General features: G+C 52.6%; 1 protein-coding gene across 2 annotated transcripts in view; it reads left to right on the top strand.

Annotated features, from left to right (window-relative positions):
• Positions 1-14,572, top strand: part of STXBP1 (syntaxin binding protein 1) — a 67,814-nt gene extending 53,242 nt beyond the window's left edge. Inside the window, exons 16-19 of one of the 2 annotated variants that reach the window (XM_043469625.1) lie at positions 300-401; positions 1,871-1,956; positions 4,607-4,761; positions 6,274-6,400. In XM_043469625.1, the coding sequence (XP_043325560.1) occupies positions 300-401; positions 1,871-1,956; positions 4,607-4,761; positions 6,274-6,383 (453 nt within the window). In that variant the 3' untranslated portion in view covers positions 6,384-6,400. Of the gene's footprint in view, positions 1-299; positions 402-1,870; positions 1,957-4,606; positions 4,762-6,273; positions 6,401-12,613 lie in introns of those variants that run through there. The other variant, XM_043469626.1, reaches the window with a different exon arrangement.
• The last annotated feature ends 4,047 nt before the right edge of the window (positions 14,573-18,619 follow it).

An 18,619-nucleotide genomic window follows, 5' to 3' on the forward strand; every position in this document is an offset into this window, starting at 1 on the left:
AAGGGACTCTCAAGAGTCTTCTCCAGTAATTGAAAACAAACTTTTTAACTTCTTGCCTTTGTGAAAAATGGCACTTATATGTTTGACCCACATTGGCCATTTTTTAAGGCTTTAAAAAACCAAGTTTGCTCCAGATTCTTGGGCTGGAGCCCACAGGCATAGTCTGGGCTTTTCCAGGAAAACCTCTTCACATGTTACTCTTTTTCCGAGGCTGATTCCCCACAGGGAGCCCTGGGACAAGCAGGGCCTTGTGGGCCCAGGTACTGATTCAGAGCCACCTCTCATGTGTTTGCCTTCAGTCCACCCTGCGTCGCAGGAGCAAGCCGGAGCGGAAGGAGCGTATCAGCGAGCAGACCTACCAGCTCTCACGATGGACCCCGATCATCAAAGACATCATGGAGGTCAGCACAGGCTGGGATGAGGGTGCGAGGCCTGCAGGGCCCAGGGGCTTCAGCCTCACCTGCCCTCAGGTGGCAGTGACACCCGGGGCTTTGCATCTGGACCTTGGAGGGTTTGTGCAGAGCAGCCCCAGGAGACAGCCAGACGTGGATTCCCCAGACCCACGTGATTCAGCCCCAACGTAGGGCCCCCTCGATGGTATCACAGTGCCTGAAGGTCATATGGGTAGCGAGCTCCATGCTGAGGGCACAGCAGCAGGGAGGGCATTCAGAAAGTGACCCTAGGCGCCCCTGCTGCTCCCGTCACGTCAGCCAGAGACCCTGACAAGCACCTTTCTGTTCAGATTCATCCCCTGCCTGCACGTTCTCGCTCTCCACCTCCTGAGTCCCGCCTCTCTGCAAAGTCCCCGTCCGGCTTCCCTGTCCCCGCACACTGAGCGCCCAGCACCGCAGAGGCCTCCCGGCCTCCTGCAGCCGTGTCAGCTGCTCTTTGCGTGTTTGTCTGCCGCTCGCTGTGTTGGGCATCGTTTTAGACCTTGGCCCTGCGCCCTCTCCTACCACGTCCTCTGGCACTGTGCCTTGTACATACCAGGTGTTTCGTATCTGTAAATGGAAGGTAGCCCAGGTGTCCCTCTCTCCCCTCCCTCTTGTAGTTCAAGGTCAAGGAAACTGTAGAATCCTGCCCCACGGGAGCTCTGGGGTGGGACCTGGAGATGGTCTGTCCAGCTGCTGCCCTTGGACAGGACTGAGGTCCAGAGAATGAAGAGACTTGCCCAGGATCCCTCTGTGAATTCATAGCAGTCCAGGTGTTCCCACTGAATTGTACGCTAAATAGCTATATTTTAAATATATAGAGTGCGTCAGCTTCCTATTTTTAAATCCCACAAACGAAAAGGATGGGTGAACATGAGACATCTAGAAACCAGTAACATCTTTGCCTGGCAGAGTAGATCAACCCCTCTGTCTCATTCCCTCCTTTGTTCTCTGCTCCTTTTTCCTCTCCCCGCCCAGTCCCCCAAAGAGACGTGTGTGGGCTTCACACAGTAGCTGATAGAAGTGTAGACTTCTCAGCAGCAGAGGGTGGGGAGCCGAATCCACCCACCAGATAATAGGCCCTTGGAAACCTGTGCACAGATGCAAGGGTCAGGAGCCTACTGGACAGGATGGGACATTTATATCCTCACATGGAATATAAAGGGGAAAAAAGCGTAAACTGAAAAAGAAGCTAGAAAAATTAATGCAGGGTTTTAAAAAAATAACTTCTCTTCAAGAGCAGACCTATAAACTCATCTCCTTGTATCCGCTGGTCCCAGGGCATCTGCTCCCCCAGCAGGGCAGGAGTCAGCCCCCAGCAGGCAGAGGAGCTCCGGTTCTTGCAAAGCTGGCCATGATTTTGGCTAAGTGACTTGTCCTTGGAATCGTCTTACCTTGGTTCCATCAGCCCTTTTCAAAGCCGTCTCTCTTCTTTCCAGGACACTATTGAAGACAAACTTGATACCAAGCACTACCCGTACATCTCCACCCGCTCCTCTGCCTCCTTCAGCACCACCGCTGTCAGGTGAGTGAGAACCCCTGAGTGAGGGCAGGAGGGGCGCGCAGGACCGTGTCCGGGAGTCCTGCCGTGATGCCGCGTGATCTGCGGGAACCTCCCGCAGCTTCTCGTCACAGCCAGGGTGTAGGCAAAGCCCTTGCAGTAGTCCGGGAGGCCCTCCGCCTCGTGGCTTCCTGTTCCATCTCGACTCACTCCTCACTCGTCTTATTCCTCCTCCACTTCAGCCACATCAGCCTCCTCGCCCTCCCCGGAACACACCAGGCTCAATTCTGCCTCTGGAACCTCTGCGTTTGCTTTTCCCCCCTGCCTGAAATGATCTGTCCCCAGATACATCCGCATGGCTGCTATCTCCGCCAGGTCCTTAATCAATTGTTACTTTCTCCCATCTTCCCTAACCACCCCATTCAAAATGACAGTACACCAACCTTCCTAGCAGTATTATTCATAATAGCTCAAAAGTGGGAACGACCCAGATGTCCATCATCTGATGAATGGATAAACAACATATGGTACATTCAAACAATGGGGTATCATTCAGCCAAAGATAGGAATGAAATACTGATCCATGCTACAACATGGATGAACCTTGAAAATACAAAATGAAAGAAGCCAATCACTAAAGCCCACATGTTCTATCATTCTGTTTCTATGAGATGTCTAGAATGGGCAAGTCTCAAGAGAGAAGTAGATAAGTGGTTGCTGGGAACAGGGGTGAGGGTTGGGAGACAGGGATTACTGCTACTAGGTACAGGATTTCTTTGCGGGGGGTGATGAAATGGTCTAAAAATGGTCTAAAATTGATTGTGGTGATGGTTCACAATTCTGTGACTATACTGAACACCAGAGAACTCTACAATTTAAACAAGTGAATTGTATGATACATGAATTACCTGTCCATAAAGGTGTTACAGAAAATAATGGAAAAATTACAGCCCCCACCCCCACGTCCTGTCCGTGCACCTGCTGATGCTCAGACATTTATCAGGTTGGAGATGTGAGCAGAAAGCAGTCCATGCTTCCGTCTCCCGGTCCTCCAACCCTCTGTGTTTTCTTGGCTGCCTATGATGCCTCATGTGTGTTTTTGAAAACTCCTCCTCTCACTCACCTCCTTGCTGTCTTCATCCAGAGGTCTTTCCTGCTCTGTGGGCCAAGTGTCCACGGGCCAGTCCCTGGGACTCTCACACTATGAACACAGGTCACCTCGACTCTCTGCTGCCCTCTTCTGTGTGGCCCAGGTTCCCGGGTCAGACTTTCTAGAACATGCACCTCCGTCCCTCTACGCATACTTTCCCTGCCCGCCCCTCTTCTCTCTCCACCCACCTCTGTCATCACTCTCAGGCCTGCATGGCACATCCCCCTGCCCCGATGCCAGTGGAGGACAAATGTTTATTTCCAACACTGGAGTGGAATACAAAATCCCACATGGTATCACAGGCAGACTGCTGATGACGGCAGACAAATGATCTCACAGGCAAAAAAAAAAAAAATGACTGTGATCCTCAGGGCTGGTCCAGACAGGCCCCCAGGGCCTTCAAGATTTGAAAAGTGACTTCAATGCTGTTATAACTCAGGAAGAAGGGTGAAGGTTCCACTGTCCAGAGGAGATGTGAGCAGAAAGCAGTCCATGCTTTTGATTTTTGTTTTGCTCATTTTTCTTAACCTGGAAGCAGCCCATTTCTCACTGTTTACGAGGACAAGGTGAAGGCCCATTGAAAGCCAGGGCAGAGGAGGAGGCACTGGGGAACTGTCCTGCCGCTGAGATGCCCGTCTTTCAGGAGGCAGCTCGGCACCACCTCCTCCAGGAAGCCTTCCCCGGTGACACCCGGGTGGTGCAAGATGGCCCTTCCCTGTGCCTGTCCCCACAGCACCTCCACACGGTGCAAGGCAGACCCTCCTCCCTGCACTCTCCTCGACCCACCACTTCGGTTAAGCCACAAGCTCTTGGGATCTCACTCAGGTTAGCTCCTCAGTGCTGGGGTGGCCCCGTGAGGCCTGCGTGTACATCTACCTGGTGAATCAATGTGCCACCTGCAGACAGGCCCGGGACTCTGTGGCCACTGCTCCTTCCAGAAGAGTGTCCCAGAGCTCTACAACTCGGGAGAGACACCAGGACCATCATCCAGTGGGTGGAGCTGCTGAGCGTCTGGCTTTAAAGCCAGCCTGAACCTGTCTGTTGCCTGCGTGTTTCTAAGAGAATGACAGGGTCACACTACAGGTGCTCGTGATGATTCTTCTCCCAGCAGCCAAAGCACTTGATAATTTTGCACTGCAGTCCAGTTCAGACAGCAGTTGCTAAGCATCTGCTCTGTTTTTAGTCACTGGTGTATAGAATGAGTCCTATGTCATGGAATGAAAGCATTAGTTGCTCAGTCGCGTCCAACTCTTTGCGACCCCGTGGACTGTAGCCTGCCAGGCTCCTTTGTCCATGGAATTCTCCATGCAAGAATACTGGAGTGGGTTGCCATGCCCTTCTCCAGAGGATCTTCCCAACCCAGGGATCAAACCCGGGTCTCCTGCATTGCAGGCCGATTCTTTACTGGAATCTGAGCCACTAGGGGAATTACGTCATGGAATAGTGAAGTATAAATGCTGTATATGCAGATACACATGATTAACATCCTTCTCTCCCCCTCCCCCTCCCTCCCTCCCCTCCCAGCGCCCGCTATGGGCACTGGCATAAGAACAAGGCCCCTGGGGAGTACCGCAGTGGTCCACGCCTTATTATCTTCATTCTGGGGGGCGTGAGCCTGAACGAGATGCGCTGTGCTTACGAGGTGACCCAAGCCAACGGCAAGTGGGAAGTGCTCATAGGTGAGTGGGGCGTGTTTTCTAGAGGGAAGGGCTGCTTCAGTGCACTGTGACTCCATTCCACGCTTTGGTGTTTCATCCTATCTCCAGTTCTCCGCTCCCCCCCAACACTTGGCCTCTAGACACATCCGTGGACGGCAGCCAAGGAGGGGTGAAGGGGGCCCTTCCTCAGCTCTGCTCTGTGCTTCCTGACGAGCGGCAGCCCCATGTGTGGGAAGTGCCTGGTCCCAGGCCCCGACAGACTCAGCGTTCCTGCTCTGTCACTGCCGCTCGGGTCCCCTCAAAAGTGCCACCCTCTCCACGCTGCGATTTCCTCACCCACCAAAACTGGGTTAAGGGCACCCACTTACAGCCCAAACTGGGCCTGGGGTGGAGGGGCACGTCAGTTTCCTGGCCTCGAGGAGCCTCACATCCGGAAGATGCTCAGTGAACAGGTCAATGAGCACTGGCCCTTGTACCTGTCAGTTAGAGATACACAGACCAGGCGTGCAAACATACTGCTCAAAACGTATCAGCCTGGCTTCTGAGCTCTGCTGAGGGCTGCCCCAGCCAGTTCCTACCACTTCAGGGTCTATCATATCCCTGCTGGTTTTCCAGAAGAAAGGAAGCAGCTCCTAAGCTCTGACTTAAGGCAGCAGGAGATTTTCCTCCTTTTCATGTCTATAGGAGCCTCCCCAGTTTCTCCACCCAGAAGAGGAAACGTTGAGAAAAATCTTTGCTTTCTCCAGATGCCTTCTTCTTTCTTGTGCCTTAACAAACTGGAGTTGCCTCTGCCCAGGGTGCCTCTTGACCTTGACTGACCAGAGGTGACCAGCACCTCCTCTCCTGGCTGGGCCCTGCCCTTGCCCCTTTGCTCAGTAAGAGGTGTCACTTTTATGCCTCCACTTTGGGGGGAACCAGTCCACGTGGTCCTTCCTAGATATATCAAGATGGACCTGGCACTGTCTTCACAACTTCCAGATCCCACCATTCAGCGGGGAGATCGCACATCTCCACCCCCGCCCCTCCCTATTCCCAGAACCCTCTCTGGCCACTATTTCTCCTGGGTTTTCTCCTTTTTTGGTTACATAGGCCCCCCGTGGTGGTGCTCTCTGTGTTCTTGGCTTGCATACGTGTTGCATGAGCGTGTTGGCTAATTCTCTCTGCTCAAACACAGCTCTCCTGGGCCGACGCCGTCCCAGCCAGGCTTCGTTGTAACCCCCTCTTCCACGCTGGCCTGACCTGAGGGTCCCTGTCGGGAGGTGGAGACCCGGGGAAACACGGTCGCCCGTGCAGATGGGTAGAGAGGCCTGGTGCAGATCGCCGACGCCCGCTATGCGGCCCCGCCCGCTCTGTGCATGCATGCCCGCCCGCCGTCCTCGCGGCCCGTGTGCGCGTGCGCCGCGTGTGCACCTCGCGTGTGCGCATGCGGCTCACCCTCTCGCACCTCATTGGCTGCATAAACGTAGGCCTAAGTTGGCATGCTCCTGTAACGTACTGTGTTCAAGCAGTCAGCCGGCCTCTGTTCTCCCGCAGGTTCTACTCATATTCTCACTCCCACCAAATTTCTCATGGACCTGAGACACCCCGACTTCCGGGAGTCCTCTAGGGTATCTTTTGAGGATCAGGCTCCAACAATGGAGTGAGAGCCAAAGAAACAAAGTAAAAGCAGCTTATTACAGAAAAGAAACTCTTCCACTCTGAAGGGTTTTCTTTGATTTATTCCGTCACTCTTTCTTTTCTTTTTATTTTTTTCCCTTTTCAGTTTATTATTTATTTGATTTTCTTTTAACGAGAAAATGCTTGCAGTTCTTCACACCGATTGAAAATGTGTCCTGACGCTGCCCTTCACCAACCCTGCCCGAGCTCCGCTGGGCTCTGGCTTGCCAGCTCGCTCATGCCACAGGTCACCTGCTGCTGAGACAGCTGCAGCCCCCTGAGCTTTAAATGATCACAGCCGCTATGCACAGCCCTCCAGAGGGGGCTGGACGCGGAGGGGTGCTGCAGGCAGGGCACCTAAGCCTGCTGGCCGTGGAGTGAATTCCTGATGATGAGGAAGGCTTGGCACAGGGCATCAGAATAGACCCCCAGTCCTTGGTAGTTAAATGTGTCAACACATTTTGCCCAGGACAGGCACTTATCCCAAGGAACAATTTCTAAGGGGTGATGGGGTCGTAAGCCACCTGGTTCGTGGTGAACTCCAGCCACCAGTGGAAAGATCTGGTGTCTCCTGTTCGTCTAAGGAAAGCAGCACTTATTAGTCATTTGCTCTTTCAGTAATTACTTTTAATTCTCCTGTGGATCCTTCCAAGAGTTGAGAAGCATACCCCTCTCTCCAGCTGGAGTCTCCTAGTCAGATTGAGAGCCTTTGGGTAGAAATCTGTTCTCAAAACTGTGAGCTGTTTTGAAGAGCGTCTCCTCTCCCACGAGGTCATGCCTTTATCTCAGTTACCTGGGAACCTGTTGTGGGTTTGGTAGGTTATCCAGGTTTTATTCTTGCCCTTGAGAGAGCAAGAGTTCCTTGCTCTCTCTTTTCCACTCTTCCATCATGCTGGGAACCTCCCCGACCTGTTCAGACAGCAGACTGGCCCCAAAGACCTCACTGCAGCATGAGTCGTTTCTAGCTTCACTACACACTCTGTGATGAGGCCACATCTTGTGTGTATGCACTCTATTCCATTAACCATGGACTCTGGAAATGTCCCCTTCCCCAACCCCACCCCCAGGCTGAGATGTGGCCCTGTGAGCTACCTGTGAGTGAGTAGCAGACAGACCAGGGCTCTAGCCCCAGCTTGGCCACAAGCACCTGTGTGAGTGGGGGAGGTTGTTTCCACTGGGCTACAGCACACAGAACACAGGGAGGCTGGATCGCAGAGCCCTTTGGGCTGACCGTCTGTGATGCCATCATTCAGTTGGAGGCTCAAACCAGGCAGCCCTGCCCCATTCTCTGGCAAGCCCTCCCTCCATTCTCTGGGGAATGGACATCAGAACCCTGGCTGGGTAATGTCAGAAGTGTGCTTGTTTATTTTAAAAAGAATGAACTCCATATATGAAGGACCTGCTCTAAAGGTTGGCCCTGGAGGCAGGGTTGTTCATCTCCTCTTTCTCTGCCTTGGCCGAGAGATAGCTGCTCCGGGGAAGTAGGGAGGTGAGGAGCAGCAAGGGCCTGTGAGCCAGGACAGTGAGGCTGGCCATGGCCCTTGGCTAACTGCCATCCTGCCCAGGCTGCCTTTGCCTAGAAAGCGAGGCCAGTGGGTGATGAATAAAAGCAAGTGTTTAAAAAAGTCACCCTTAAGAAGCACCTTGATAGGATGGTAATCAGAGAGAAATGGTTCTCATGCAGATGGCAGGTAGGTGGATAGCATTTGCTGTATTTCGAGACTCCTCAACGCACATGCGGAGAAGGCAGTGGCACCCCACTCTAGTACTCTTGCCTGGAAAATCCCATGGATGGAGGAGCCTGGTAGGCTGCAGTCCACAGGGTCCCTAAGAGTCGGACACGACTGAGCGACTTCACTTTCACTTTTCACTTTCATGCATTGGAGAAGGAAATGGCAACCCACTCCAGTGTTCTTGCCTGGAGAATCCCAGGGATGGGGGAGCCTGGTGGGCTTCCATCTATGGGGTCGCACAGAGTCGGACACGACTGAAGCAACTTAGCAGCAGCAGCAGCAAAGAACATGGCAGAAGCCCTGGCAGACCCCTTGCAGAGTCAGAAAGAATCGCAAACCCAGACCCCAAGGGCTCCCGCTAGGATTCGTCCTGGGATTCCTTGCAATCGGAGACACCTCTCCTTTGCTTTCTCTGTTTTACGTTCCATCAGCAGAGAGTGTCTTGGCCGCCATTAGAGCAGAGAGAGCACTACAGACTGTATGTTCTTGCCTTCCGAGATGCTTTGTTGGACAGCGTTGTGTTTTAGAGTTCAGTTAAGAAAAAGCAAGGCACGGAGTCCTCATCCCAGGGAAGTTAAAAAGCAGATGAATGTCCAACCTGCCCACTTCTGAGGTAATTGTCCAGGTGACTAAAGCCTAAAAGAGTACAGGGTGTTGGAGAGGCAGGGTGGTCTCCGACACATCAGTGTGAGCAGAAACTTAGCTTTTAGAGATGGGTTTTCCCCGCTCGGCAGTGAACGAGTGTCCTCGTGGGCACTGTGTGTGGATGCCAGTGTTGTGCTCCACCCTCCTGGCTCCTCCCTCTCCTTCTGGCCCCACCTCCTCTGGCCCCTCCCTCTCCTCCTGGCCCCTCCTCCTTCTGGCCCCTTCTCCTCCTGGCCCTTCCCTCTCCTCCTGGCCCCTCCTCCTCCTGGCTCCTCCTGCTCCTGGCCCCTCTCCTCCTGGCCCCTCCTCCTTCTGGCCCTTCCCTCTCCTCCTGGCCCCTCCTCCTCCTGGCTCCTCCTGCTCCTGGCCCCTCTCCTCCTGGCCCCTCCTCCTTCTGGCCCTTCCCTCTCCTCCTGGCCCTTCCCTCTCCCCCTGGCCCCTCCCTCTCCTCCTGGCCCCTCCCTCTCCTCCTGGCCCTTCCCTCTCCTCCTGGCCCCTCCTCCTCCTGGCTCCTCCCTCTCCTCCTGGCCCCTCCCACTCCTGGCCTCTCCTTCTGGCCTCTCCCTCTCCCCCTGGCCTCTCCTCCTGGCCCCTCCTCCTCTTGGCCCCTCCCTCCTCCTCCTGGCCCCTCCCTCTCCTGACCGCTTTCTGTCCTGGAGCTGAGGCCTGCTCTCCCTGGCCCTGGCCGAAGGGGGCAGGCGTGGATAACTAAGTGTACAGATGCCACCAAGTCTCGGCTCAGTCTCCACTAATCAATCCATCATTCCTCCCAACTAAGAAATGAAGTATTTTGATCAGCTCTGCACCTCTGTGCTGTGGACGGTTTATGTTAAAAGGACTGACTATTAGCGAATGTCCAGAAGACGGTCAGAGGCTAATGAAAGGGGCTGCAAGGCCAACTTAGACCTATTACACAGCACTTAGAGGAGGAAGAAGTTTTTTTGTTTTGTTTTTATGTTGAATACTTTGCTTTATTTTAGATCAGCGTCAGATAAGTTCCACTTTTTCAGTGGGACTCAGATTTGAATCTGAATTCAGAGCTGACTCAGTTCCCAGCTGCTGTTTCAGCATTCCCTTCCACATCCCCTCCTGGGGCAGGAGGCCACAGGGCCCCCAGAATCGAAAGCAGAGGCATGGCTTATAGGCCTGGCTGTGCCACCAACATGCCCCACCACCATGAGCATCTTTTTCCCATCTGTAGGATGCCAGTGGGCAAGGCCACTGTCTTCCCACACCTGGCAGATCATCTCACTCACCTGGGCTGCTCTTAAATGTGCAGTTTAAACCTACTATTCTCTGACACCGCCCTCAATAGTCTGAGTCTGCAGGATTGATTCAGGCAATTCCAGAACCAGCTGGATCAGCTGGTCTGTCAGAATTCTTCTGGTTTTCAGATGCTGTCAGTGAGGAGGAAGCATTTTGTCCTGGCAGAGCTCACTGTGTCTGGCCACAAGCTTTGACAGTCTTTGGATGACTTTGTTTTGAAGATCACCGTTCACATTTCAGATTTGCAGTTATATAGAATGAGGGGGGAACCTCAGAGCGGTTCTAGAGGCCTGCATGGTCAGCCACCTTTGGGTTCAAGTGAGAATGTTTGCAGTGTTTGTGGTGCTGAGAAGTTTGACCAGGGTATTAAAGTGATATCGCTAATTGCGTGGCAGGAATTGGGTCTCAGGTGATTTCAGATTAACACCAGCTGGTCTGAATCCTTTAAATGGACCGGGTAGTTAGGGACCTTAAAGGGACCAGGAGCATGCCTGCGCGAGGAGCCCTAGAGGCCTCACTGGTTTTCTTATACTCTTGGTTCTGGCTCAGATGGTAAAGACCCTGCCTGCTAATGCAGGAGACCCGGGTTTGATCCCTGAGTCAAGAAAATCCCTTTGGAGACGGGAATGGCAGCCCACTCCAGTATTCTTGCCTAGAGAATCCCATGGACAGAGGAGCCTGGAGGGCTACAGTCCATGGGGTCGCAAAGAGTAGGACATGACAGAATGACTAACACTTTCACTTGGTCCTGGATGTTTTCTGCTTTCAATGAAAGATTGGGAGCACCAGACGATCAGATAATATCCAGTTCTAAAGAATGAATTCCTTCACCTCTTTTTGGCCTCCCCCCAGTCCTGAATCTGCATGGAAGCAAGGTTGGGAAGCACGATGGTCTAGACATCTGATCAGAGGCCTTTCGATTCCCCTCTACATCAAGCCTGCCCTCTTGTTCCCTGGAATCCAGCGGATGGCTATGGGGGAGGACATTAAGGAAGGTTTTTCTGGCATGTGCATAGCCTCAGAAGCCCCCAAGCTAATCCCAGCCCAGAGTTCCCAGCAGCCATCTCTCAGCTGTAGACACCTAAACTGCATGCAGCTGAGACTTGGAGGCTTTCATTCTGCCAGTGGTCCTGGTCAGAATTTGGTAACATTTATTCCTGTTTCCTCATCTGGGGAGCAGCCTTTGACCTTTAGGAATAGCAGGAAGATTCATAAGGTCACAGAAATGAGTGTCTTCAGGGCAGAGGGGAACCCCTGCTGAAACTGGTGTCGCCTTTGCCAAAGGAGCCTTGAGTCTGCAGAAAGAGTCAGCTTTGGGCACGGGGCTGGCACAGGCTGCACGCTCGCTCGGGACATCCCGCTCGGCCCCTCGGGGAAGCAGCCAGGGAGGGACTGGTTCCTCACTCAGAGCAGTGGTTGGGACTTGAGCTGCAGAGAAGCCTCTCACACCAGAGATGGCTTCTCCGGTGTCCCCCTGGTCTGCGCTGACTGGGAAGGCTCCAGATCTGCAGTGCCAGCCATCAGGGATCAGCTGCGCAAGTAGCGGTCAAAGGCGTAAGGACCCTGCTATTTGGAATCACTCCCAAGGAGCCCGCCAAAGCCTTCTTCTGCCCGCCCTCAGGGTGGAAATCTGGCCTCCTGTGGTTTCTGGTCCCCTCTTCCCAGGAAGGCCTGCGCCCTTGCCCGCATCTCCAGGGAGGCACATTTTCAAGGACGGGTCTCTTTTGTTCAGTTCTCTCCCACCGGGATCTCTTTCTTTGAAGCCTTCTGCTGCATGCGTGCAGGCCTCATGCTCACACACCAGTCACTTCTGTTCTTTTTTGAGTAAGTCCATGTCCAAACCACACGATCCATGCATCTTTTTTTACTGCACTTATCAGATCTCTCTTTACAAAAAAGGACTTCATTTATTTTTATTTTTTTATTTTTGCAGTAAAATTATATCTAATTCCATTAGCTTAAATTTTTGCAAGCATTTCTAACCTCTTACAATGTGCGGGTCTCTGCAAGGTAAGGCCTCAGGTACCCCGGCCCTCCCCCTTTCACACCTGAGGTCCCTCCCACCACGAAGCCCCAGCCAGCTGGCTCCCAGAGCACAGTGGCTTCCCCTGGGTGCTCTGTCCATCCACTTCCTCCCGACCTGGACCTCTCTTTCCACACACAGCCCCCCTGCGAACCCCTGCCCCGTTCACCCCCCTCCCCCCCGCCATGTGGTTTGGCACTTCTCTCCCTGGCTTCACCTTGAATTCAGGAGAGAATTAGAAGGATGGCTGCCCTGTCCCCTGGCAGATGGCATTGAGCCTGGATGGAGAGAGAGCTCCTTCCTCGGTACAGCCCGGGGGACCCTGCCCGAGCCAGAGGAGGTTCTGTTCACCCACGGCCCCCAAGTGTCTCCCGGGCCAGTTGTGACGTGGCCCCAAACCCCAGCCCCCACCCCCCTCTCTGTGTCCACTCGACCGAGGCCAGGGGAGGGGAGGGGGCGGCTGCAGCTGTGGGAATGGACACGGGCAGGGGAGGGGAAAAGTGTTTGAAACCAGAGGCGGCTAGCTCACAGGTCTTTTCTGCCTCCCCAGGATCCACACACATTCTCACCCCACAGAAACTTCTGGACACGCTGAAGAAACTGAATAAAACAGATGAAGAAATAAGCAGTTAAAAAATAAGCCACCCCTCCAAACAAAAATGAACCCTCTCCCCGAAGTGCTCGCAGCCCCGACCGCCTCGGTCCCTTCGCTGACCCCCTCCTCCCTCCATCGCCTCCCCTGGCTCTGCACGCCCGGCCGACACTGTCGCCGCTGCGTTCTCGTGTTTGGTGATGCCCTCTTTTTCTTGTTTGAAACAAAAGAATGCATTGTTTTTTGATTTTTTTTTTTTTAAAGAGTCCCTTCTATGTGTATCCTGGAGGAGACGTTTGGGGTGAGGGCCGTGCTGCCCCCGGGTTCCTGGAACTGTTTAGGGTGGATGGACACCTCCTCCCCATTAGTCATGATTTTATGACCTTGTACATAGCCCAGCGTGACGTGTGTACATTTGCTTGCGTATGGGAAGGTAGACGTTTTTGAAGAACCCGTTTGGGGTCGCTCCTGTTCGTGTTGGGAGTCTGAGCTGTCCGTTCTTGGAGTGTGTCAGACTGAGGGTGTCTCTTCTCACTCCAGCTCCTCCCCCTCCGTGCCAGCTCTCACTCACATGAGCTTGGAAGTGAAGCTCAGGTGACTCTCGAGAGGTTTGCGCTGGAACCGACCTCTGCTCTCTCTCCCCAAGGGGCTCACTCCCCCCATCCCCCGGGGCTGGGGGTGGGGGCTGGGGGTTGGCCACGGGAAGTCGGGCTGGGTGCCCTGTCTCAGCGCCCTCCCTGGCCACGGCCACAGCGCTCTGGTCCTGTCTGCGGCCTATCACCGTGCCTGGATGAGAGAGGAGCAGGCTTCCACTGGGGACCTGCGTCTCCAGTTAGACCTGGTCCTTCAGACCCCATCCTTCCCCAGGCATCACCCCCCACACCACCGCCAGAGCTCCTCTTTCTCAGCGAGGTCAGCCTGGATCGAGCTCACGGCTCAGCAACGGACTAGGACTGGGAGGGTCCAGCAGGCTCCTGGTTCAGAGGTCCCTTTCCTGTCTGCGCCCCTGAGGCTTCAAACTACACGAAGAGTAGCCTGCTGGGTTTACACAGACCCCAATCCCACCCCAGATCATTCTCTGTTTAAGATACTCCCTAATACTTTATTTTGTGTAGTGTGGGGTCATATGTCGTCATGCTTGTAAGAAGAAAACAATCATTTTACTCTCTGTATAAAGACGTAGCTGTATAAATCTTAGCTGTTGATGCAGAAATCAAAGAGGCCAATGCAGGAAGGATGTTTCCTCGTCCTCAGGACTCAGCGGCTCATTCTCCGGAAGGGAGCACACTCTGTTCTGCTGCTGCTGTGAACTATAACGACAGTGGAAGTCACAAAAAATGTCCCGCACCCACCCCCCCATGCCCTTGAACCCCTCCCCAGACCGTGTGTGTATATTACTGTCTTGTGGCATCGTCGTTGCAAACGTGTGTGTGTGCTAGTTCTTCGCCACCCCCTCTTCCCTTTCAGAATATATCCTCCGCCCGCCCCGTTAGATGCATCGTGGCGTTCTCTTCTCAAGGCTTTGAAATCTTCCCCCTTTGCACTCAGATTAGTTTGCAGGTCTGTCTCCCTGCCCCGCTTCCTTACGAGATCTTATTTCCTTAGGACAGACTGTAAGGCCATGCCTTGGTTTCTTCCTGTTAAAACTGCTTGTTTTGTCCCCTGCCCTTGACCAAACGATGCTCATGCTTCAGGACCTTGTTTGTCCAACACGTTGGTTTTCCTTTCTCTGTTATTTATATAAAAAATAATTTATCAAAAGGATATTTTAAAAAAAGCTAGTCTGTCTTGAAACTTGTTTACCTTGAAATTATCAGAATCTCAGTGTTTGAAAGTATTGAAGCACAAACGTGTATCATCTCTGTACCGTTCTGTACTAAAGCACTCGAGTCTAATAAAGAAGTAAATCAGCGCCCATGCATGGTGTCCAGGGTGACTCGCCGCCTGGTTTCTCTTTGGGGAGCAGGAGGAGAAAGGCTTCATCGATATAGTCCAGTGGGGAGGAGCCCCGCTGCCCCCGGCCGTGGCTTGGAGCCTTCTGGATCCAGGTTACTGCGACTTACATCAGGATCTAGAGCTGCCTGGAGTCTGCAGACGATCCACGGCGCGTGCACGACGCTGCCTGAGAGCAGGCAGTTCCTCCGTCGTCCTGGGTCTCTGCAGGTAGGTTGTCAGACGGCAGGGCTGTGTCTCGGCAGGTGGCGCCCTCCGTAAGCCTGTGGTGACAGTGCGTTCAGGGCATGTGATGAGGTCACTGCATCAGTCTTAGTGTTCTCCTCCTCTCTTCCTGCTGCCACACCACCTAGCCTTCCAATGAACTGTCAGATCTAGAAGCATGTCCTGCTGGTCATGAAGCCTTTTGGTGACTTGGGGAGACTGTGATGAGTTTGGCCCAGCATGAAGAGGGGGACCCTTACGTTAGGCTCATGGTGACACTGGAAATATGTCAATCAATTTCAAATGAAGCAGGGTGACCTCATCCATAAGCCAGGCAAATGCCCCCCAATACCAATCACAAAAGAATACATTACAGAATTAAACCAATTAAGTCCATCTCTAAAGGTGGGGGTAGTTTCTACCCAAACTACATACAGCAGAATTACATTCCTTGGAGGAAAAAGTGGCACCAGAGGTAATGCTGCTAAGAACCCTGTAAAAACGAGGGGCTCCCCTGGTGGTCCAGTGGCTAAAACTCTAAGCTCCCAATGCAGGAGACCCAAGGTTCAATCCCTAGTCAGGGAACTAGACCCCACATGCCTCAACTAAAGAGTTTGCATGCCACAACTGAAGAACTCACATCCTGAAATTAAGACCAAAGATCCCGTGTGCTGCACTAGGACCTGGCATGGCCAGGTAAATAAAAATAAACATTTTTTTTAAAAGCAAACAAACCCGACTGCATCACAGGGCTGCCAGCCTTCTCTTAACCCCTCTGCACCAAGATCTCCATTGGTTTTAACAACGCCTTTAGACAAGGAGTTTTCAAAGCTCTGATCCAAATAAAGTCAGCTGCCTCGGGCAGAGCTGTGGAGCACCCTGTCCTTACAGACTGCCTTTCCCCAGTGCGGAAGCCATGCGCTACCGCGCCCAGACTGGGCAGACCTACTCTGCTGGTGGAGTGACACCGCTCTACAAGTGGGCCCCGGGGTAGCAGTCCCTGCTCTTCTCAGCTCGCCCCTGCCGGTGTGGAACCTCCATCCTAGGAGCTAGCTGAGGTGAGAGCCATCAGGGTACAGGTGTTCTTAACCTGCCACACCTGGAGTGGGACTTGTACCCTCTGTGGGCTGGTATGGGGACGCCCTCTGCTCCGCCTATGGGCAATGGACATCCTGCAACATGGGGGAGAGGGAAGGGGAAATAGGGTGGCTGTCTGCCCCTCCCAGGGAGAAACCGGAGCCCCCATCTTCCTGGCCATGCCTGCCCAGAGGAGTACACCCAGGTAAAACTTGCATTACACAGAACTGGTGAGGGGAGTGAGCCTTTTCATTTTTCCTGACACCAAATACATATCACTTTTCACACCATTTCTCCAAGTCTTTGGCTCCAACTAGGTGTCTGACAGTTAGGTCAGTTCTGACACTAATTATTCAGTGAGTGCAGATTCCCACGGATCAAGGGCACAGTCCCACAAAACTGCCCCCACTTCAGGCATCAAAGGGGTGCCCACGCTACCCTGCCCAGCTGATTACAATTCGAGGGGTCTCACAACCCCCTCCTCGGGTTTGGTAGTTCATTAGAACAACTTACTGAATGAAGGAAAGCACTTTCTTTGCTGTGACTGGTTTATTACAGAGGATACCACCGGAGAACAGCCAAACGGAAGGGACGCACAGGGCAAGGTATGGATTTGGAGGTGGGGCGGGGGTAACCCAGAACTTCCCATGCCCTTTCCAGGCACACCAACCTCCCAGCACCTCCCTTTGTCCACTAACCCAGAAGTCCCCCCCCAAACTCTGTTGTTTAGAAGGTTTTATGCAGGCATCGTTACATAGGCACAGTTGATTAAATCATCGGCCACTAGTAATTGACACTTGGTCTACAGCCCCTCTGCCCTCTCCACAGGTTAAGGGGTGGGGGTGGGAGTTGCAGAAAGTTCTAACCCTCTAATCCTCTGCCTGGTGTTTCTGATGAGCAGTCCCCACCCTGAAGCTCTTGCCCCTCCCCTCTTAACCTCATCAGCATAAACCCAGGTATGTGGGAAGGGGCTTGTTGTGAAGAGCAGAAGATATGCCTCTCAGGAAATTCCAAGGGTTTTAGGAGACCTGTGCCAGAAATCTAGTGAAGTGAAAGTGAAAAGTTGCTCAGTTGTGTCTGACTCTTTGTGACCTCATGGGATTCTCCGGGCAAGAATACTGGAGTGGGTTGCTGTTTCCTCCTCCAAGGGATCTTCCCAACCCAGGGGTCAAACCCAGGTCTCCCGCACTGCAGGCAGATTCTTCACCAACTGAGCCACCAGGGAAGCCTAAGACCATTAAACAAGTTAGTTAAAATGAGGTCAATAAGGTGGGCCCTAATCCAATCTGACTGGTATCCTTATAAGAAGAGAAGATTAGGACCCAGAGAGGTAAAAGTGCGCATGCCCAGGAGAAACAGGAAGAGAGCAGCTGTCTGCAAGCCAAGGGGAGGCCTCGCAAGACTAAACCTGCTGACACCTTGGCCTTCAACTTCCAGAACTTGACATTTCAGATTTCTGTGGTTGAAGTCATCTAGTGTATGGCATTCTGTTATGGTGGCCTAAGTGGATTAATATAGTTGCCCAAGGCAAGAAAAGCTTCACAGAGTTGCTGAAATCAGGAGGACTGCTGACAGATATGCCCAGAAACTCTCTGACAAGGCTCAACACTGACCACTCTCCAAGCACTCTCCTTGGTGTTATTCAAGGGCTACCCGCCCTGAGCACTGTTCTCAGACACCTTCCCTTAATCAAAGACGGGCTTTGATCCTGCTTCCGAGCTTTCCTAATCCTCTGATGAGAAAGCATAAGGCCAGGGACTTCCCTGGTGGTCCAGTGGCTAAGACTCAAGCTCCCATACAGGGGGCCTGGCTTCAATCCCTGGTCAGGGAACTAGATCTCATACGCAACTAAGAGTTCACATGCCACAGTGAAAGATCCTGTGTGCTGCACCTAAGACCCCGTGAACTCAAATATTTTTTTAAAAAAGAAAAAAGGCACAATACCAGGCACTTAATGATAACTCAGGAAATGGAGGTGATGGCTGCTCACTGTTCAGCCACATTTGCGTCAAGAGAATTGGTCTCAGTAGGTGTTTCAGGCAAGGAGGAGCCGGACTCCTGTATCTGGCACAACCCCTCATCTGTGATGATATCAAACACGGTGTCATCTGGTGGCATCTGTGTTTGCACCTTGGCCTCAGGCAAAATGCAAATATGCATGTGTGTGTGTATGTATATACATAATATGTGATAATATATATCACAGCTGATAAGGCAGTGCATAGTTGCTCAAATACTAGACTCATACTTGCAGAAATTTTGTAGATTTTTCTTAGATGTTTCTGCATTTACTGTATGCCTTAGAACAATTTCTAGACACTATTTTTTTTACTGGAGTATAATTGATTAACGGTGTCACTGTTAGTAGTTTGCAGTGTACAGCAGAGTGAACCAGTTATACCTACACCTCTGTCCACTCTTTTTTAGATTCTTTTCTCATGTAAATTATTTCAGAGTACTGAGTAGAGTTCCTTGTGCCATGCTGTAGGTCCTTGTTAGTTATGTCTTATATATGGGGCTTCCCAGGTGGCGATAGTTGTAAAGAACCTGCCTGCCAATGCAGGAGGCATAAGAGACGTGAGTTCAATCCCTGGGTTGGAAAGATCCCTGGGTTGGAGGAGGGCATGGCAACCCACTCCAGTATTCTTGCCATGTGTGTATGTTAATCCCAATCTCCGAATTTATCCCAGGGAATTCATCCCCCTGCCCTTTGCGTACATCTGTGACTCC

The sequence above is a fragment of the Cervus canadensis genome, chromosome 5, assembly GCF_019320065.1.
Source record: "Cervus canadensis isolate Bull #8, Minnesota chromosome 5, ASM1932006v1, whole genome shotgun sequence".
Lineage (NCBI taxonomy): Eukaryota > Metazoa > Chordata > Mammalia > Artiodactyla > Cervidae > Cervus > Cervus canadensis.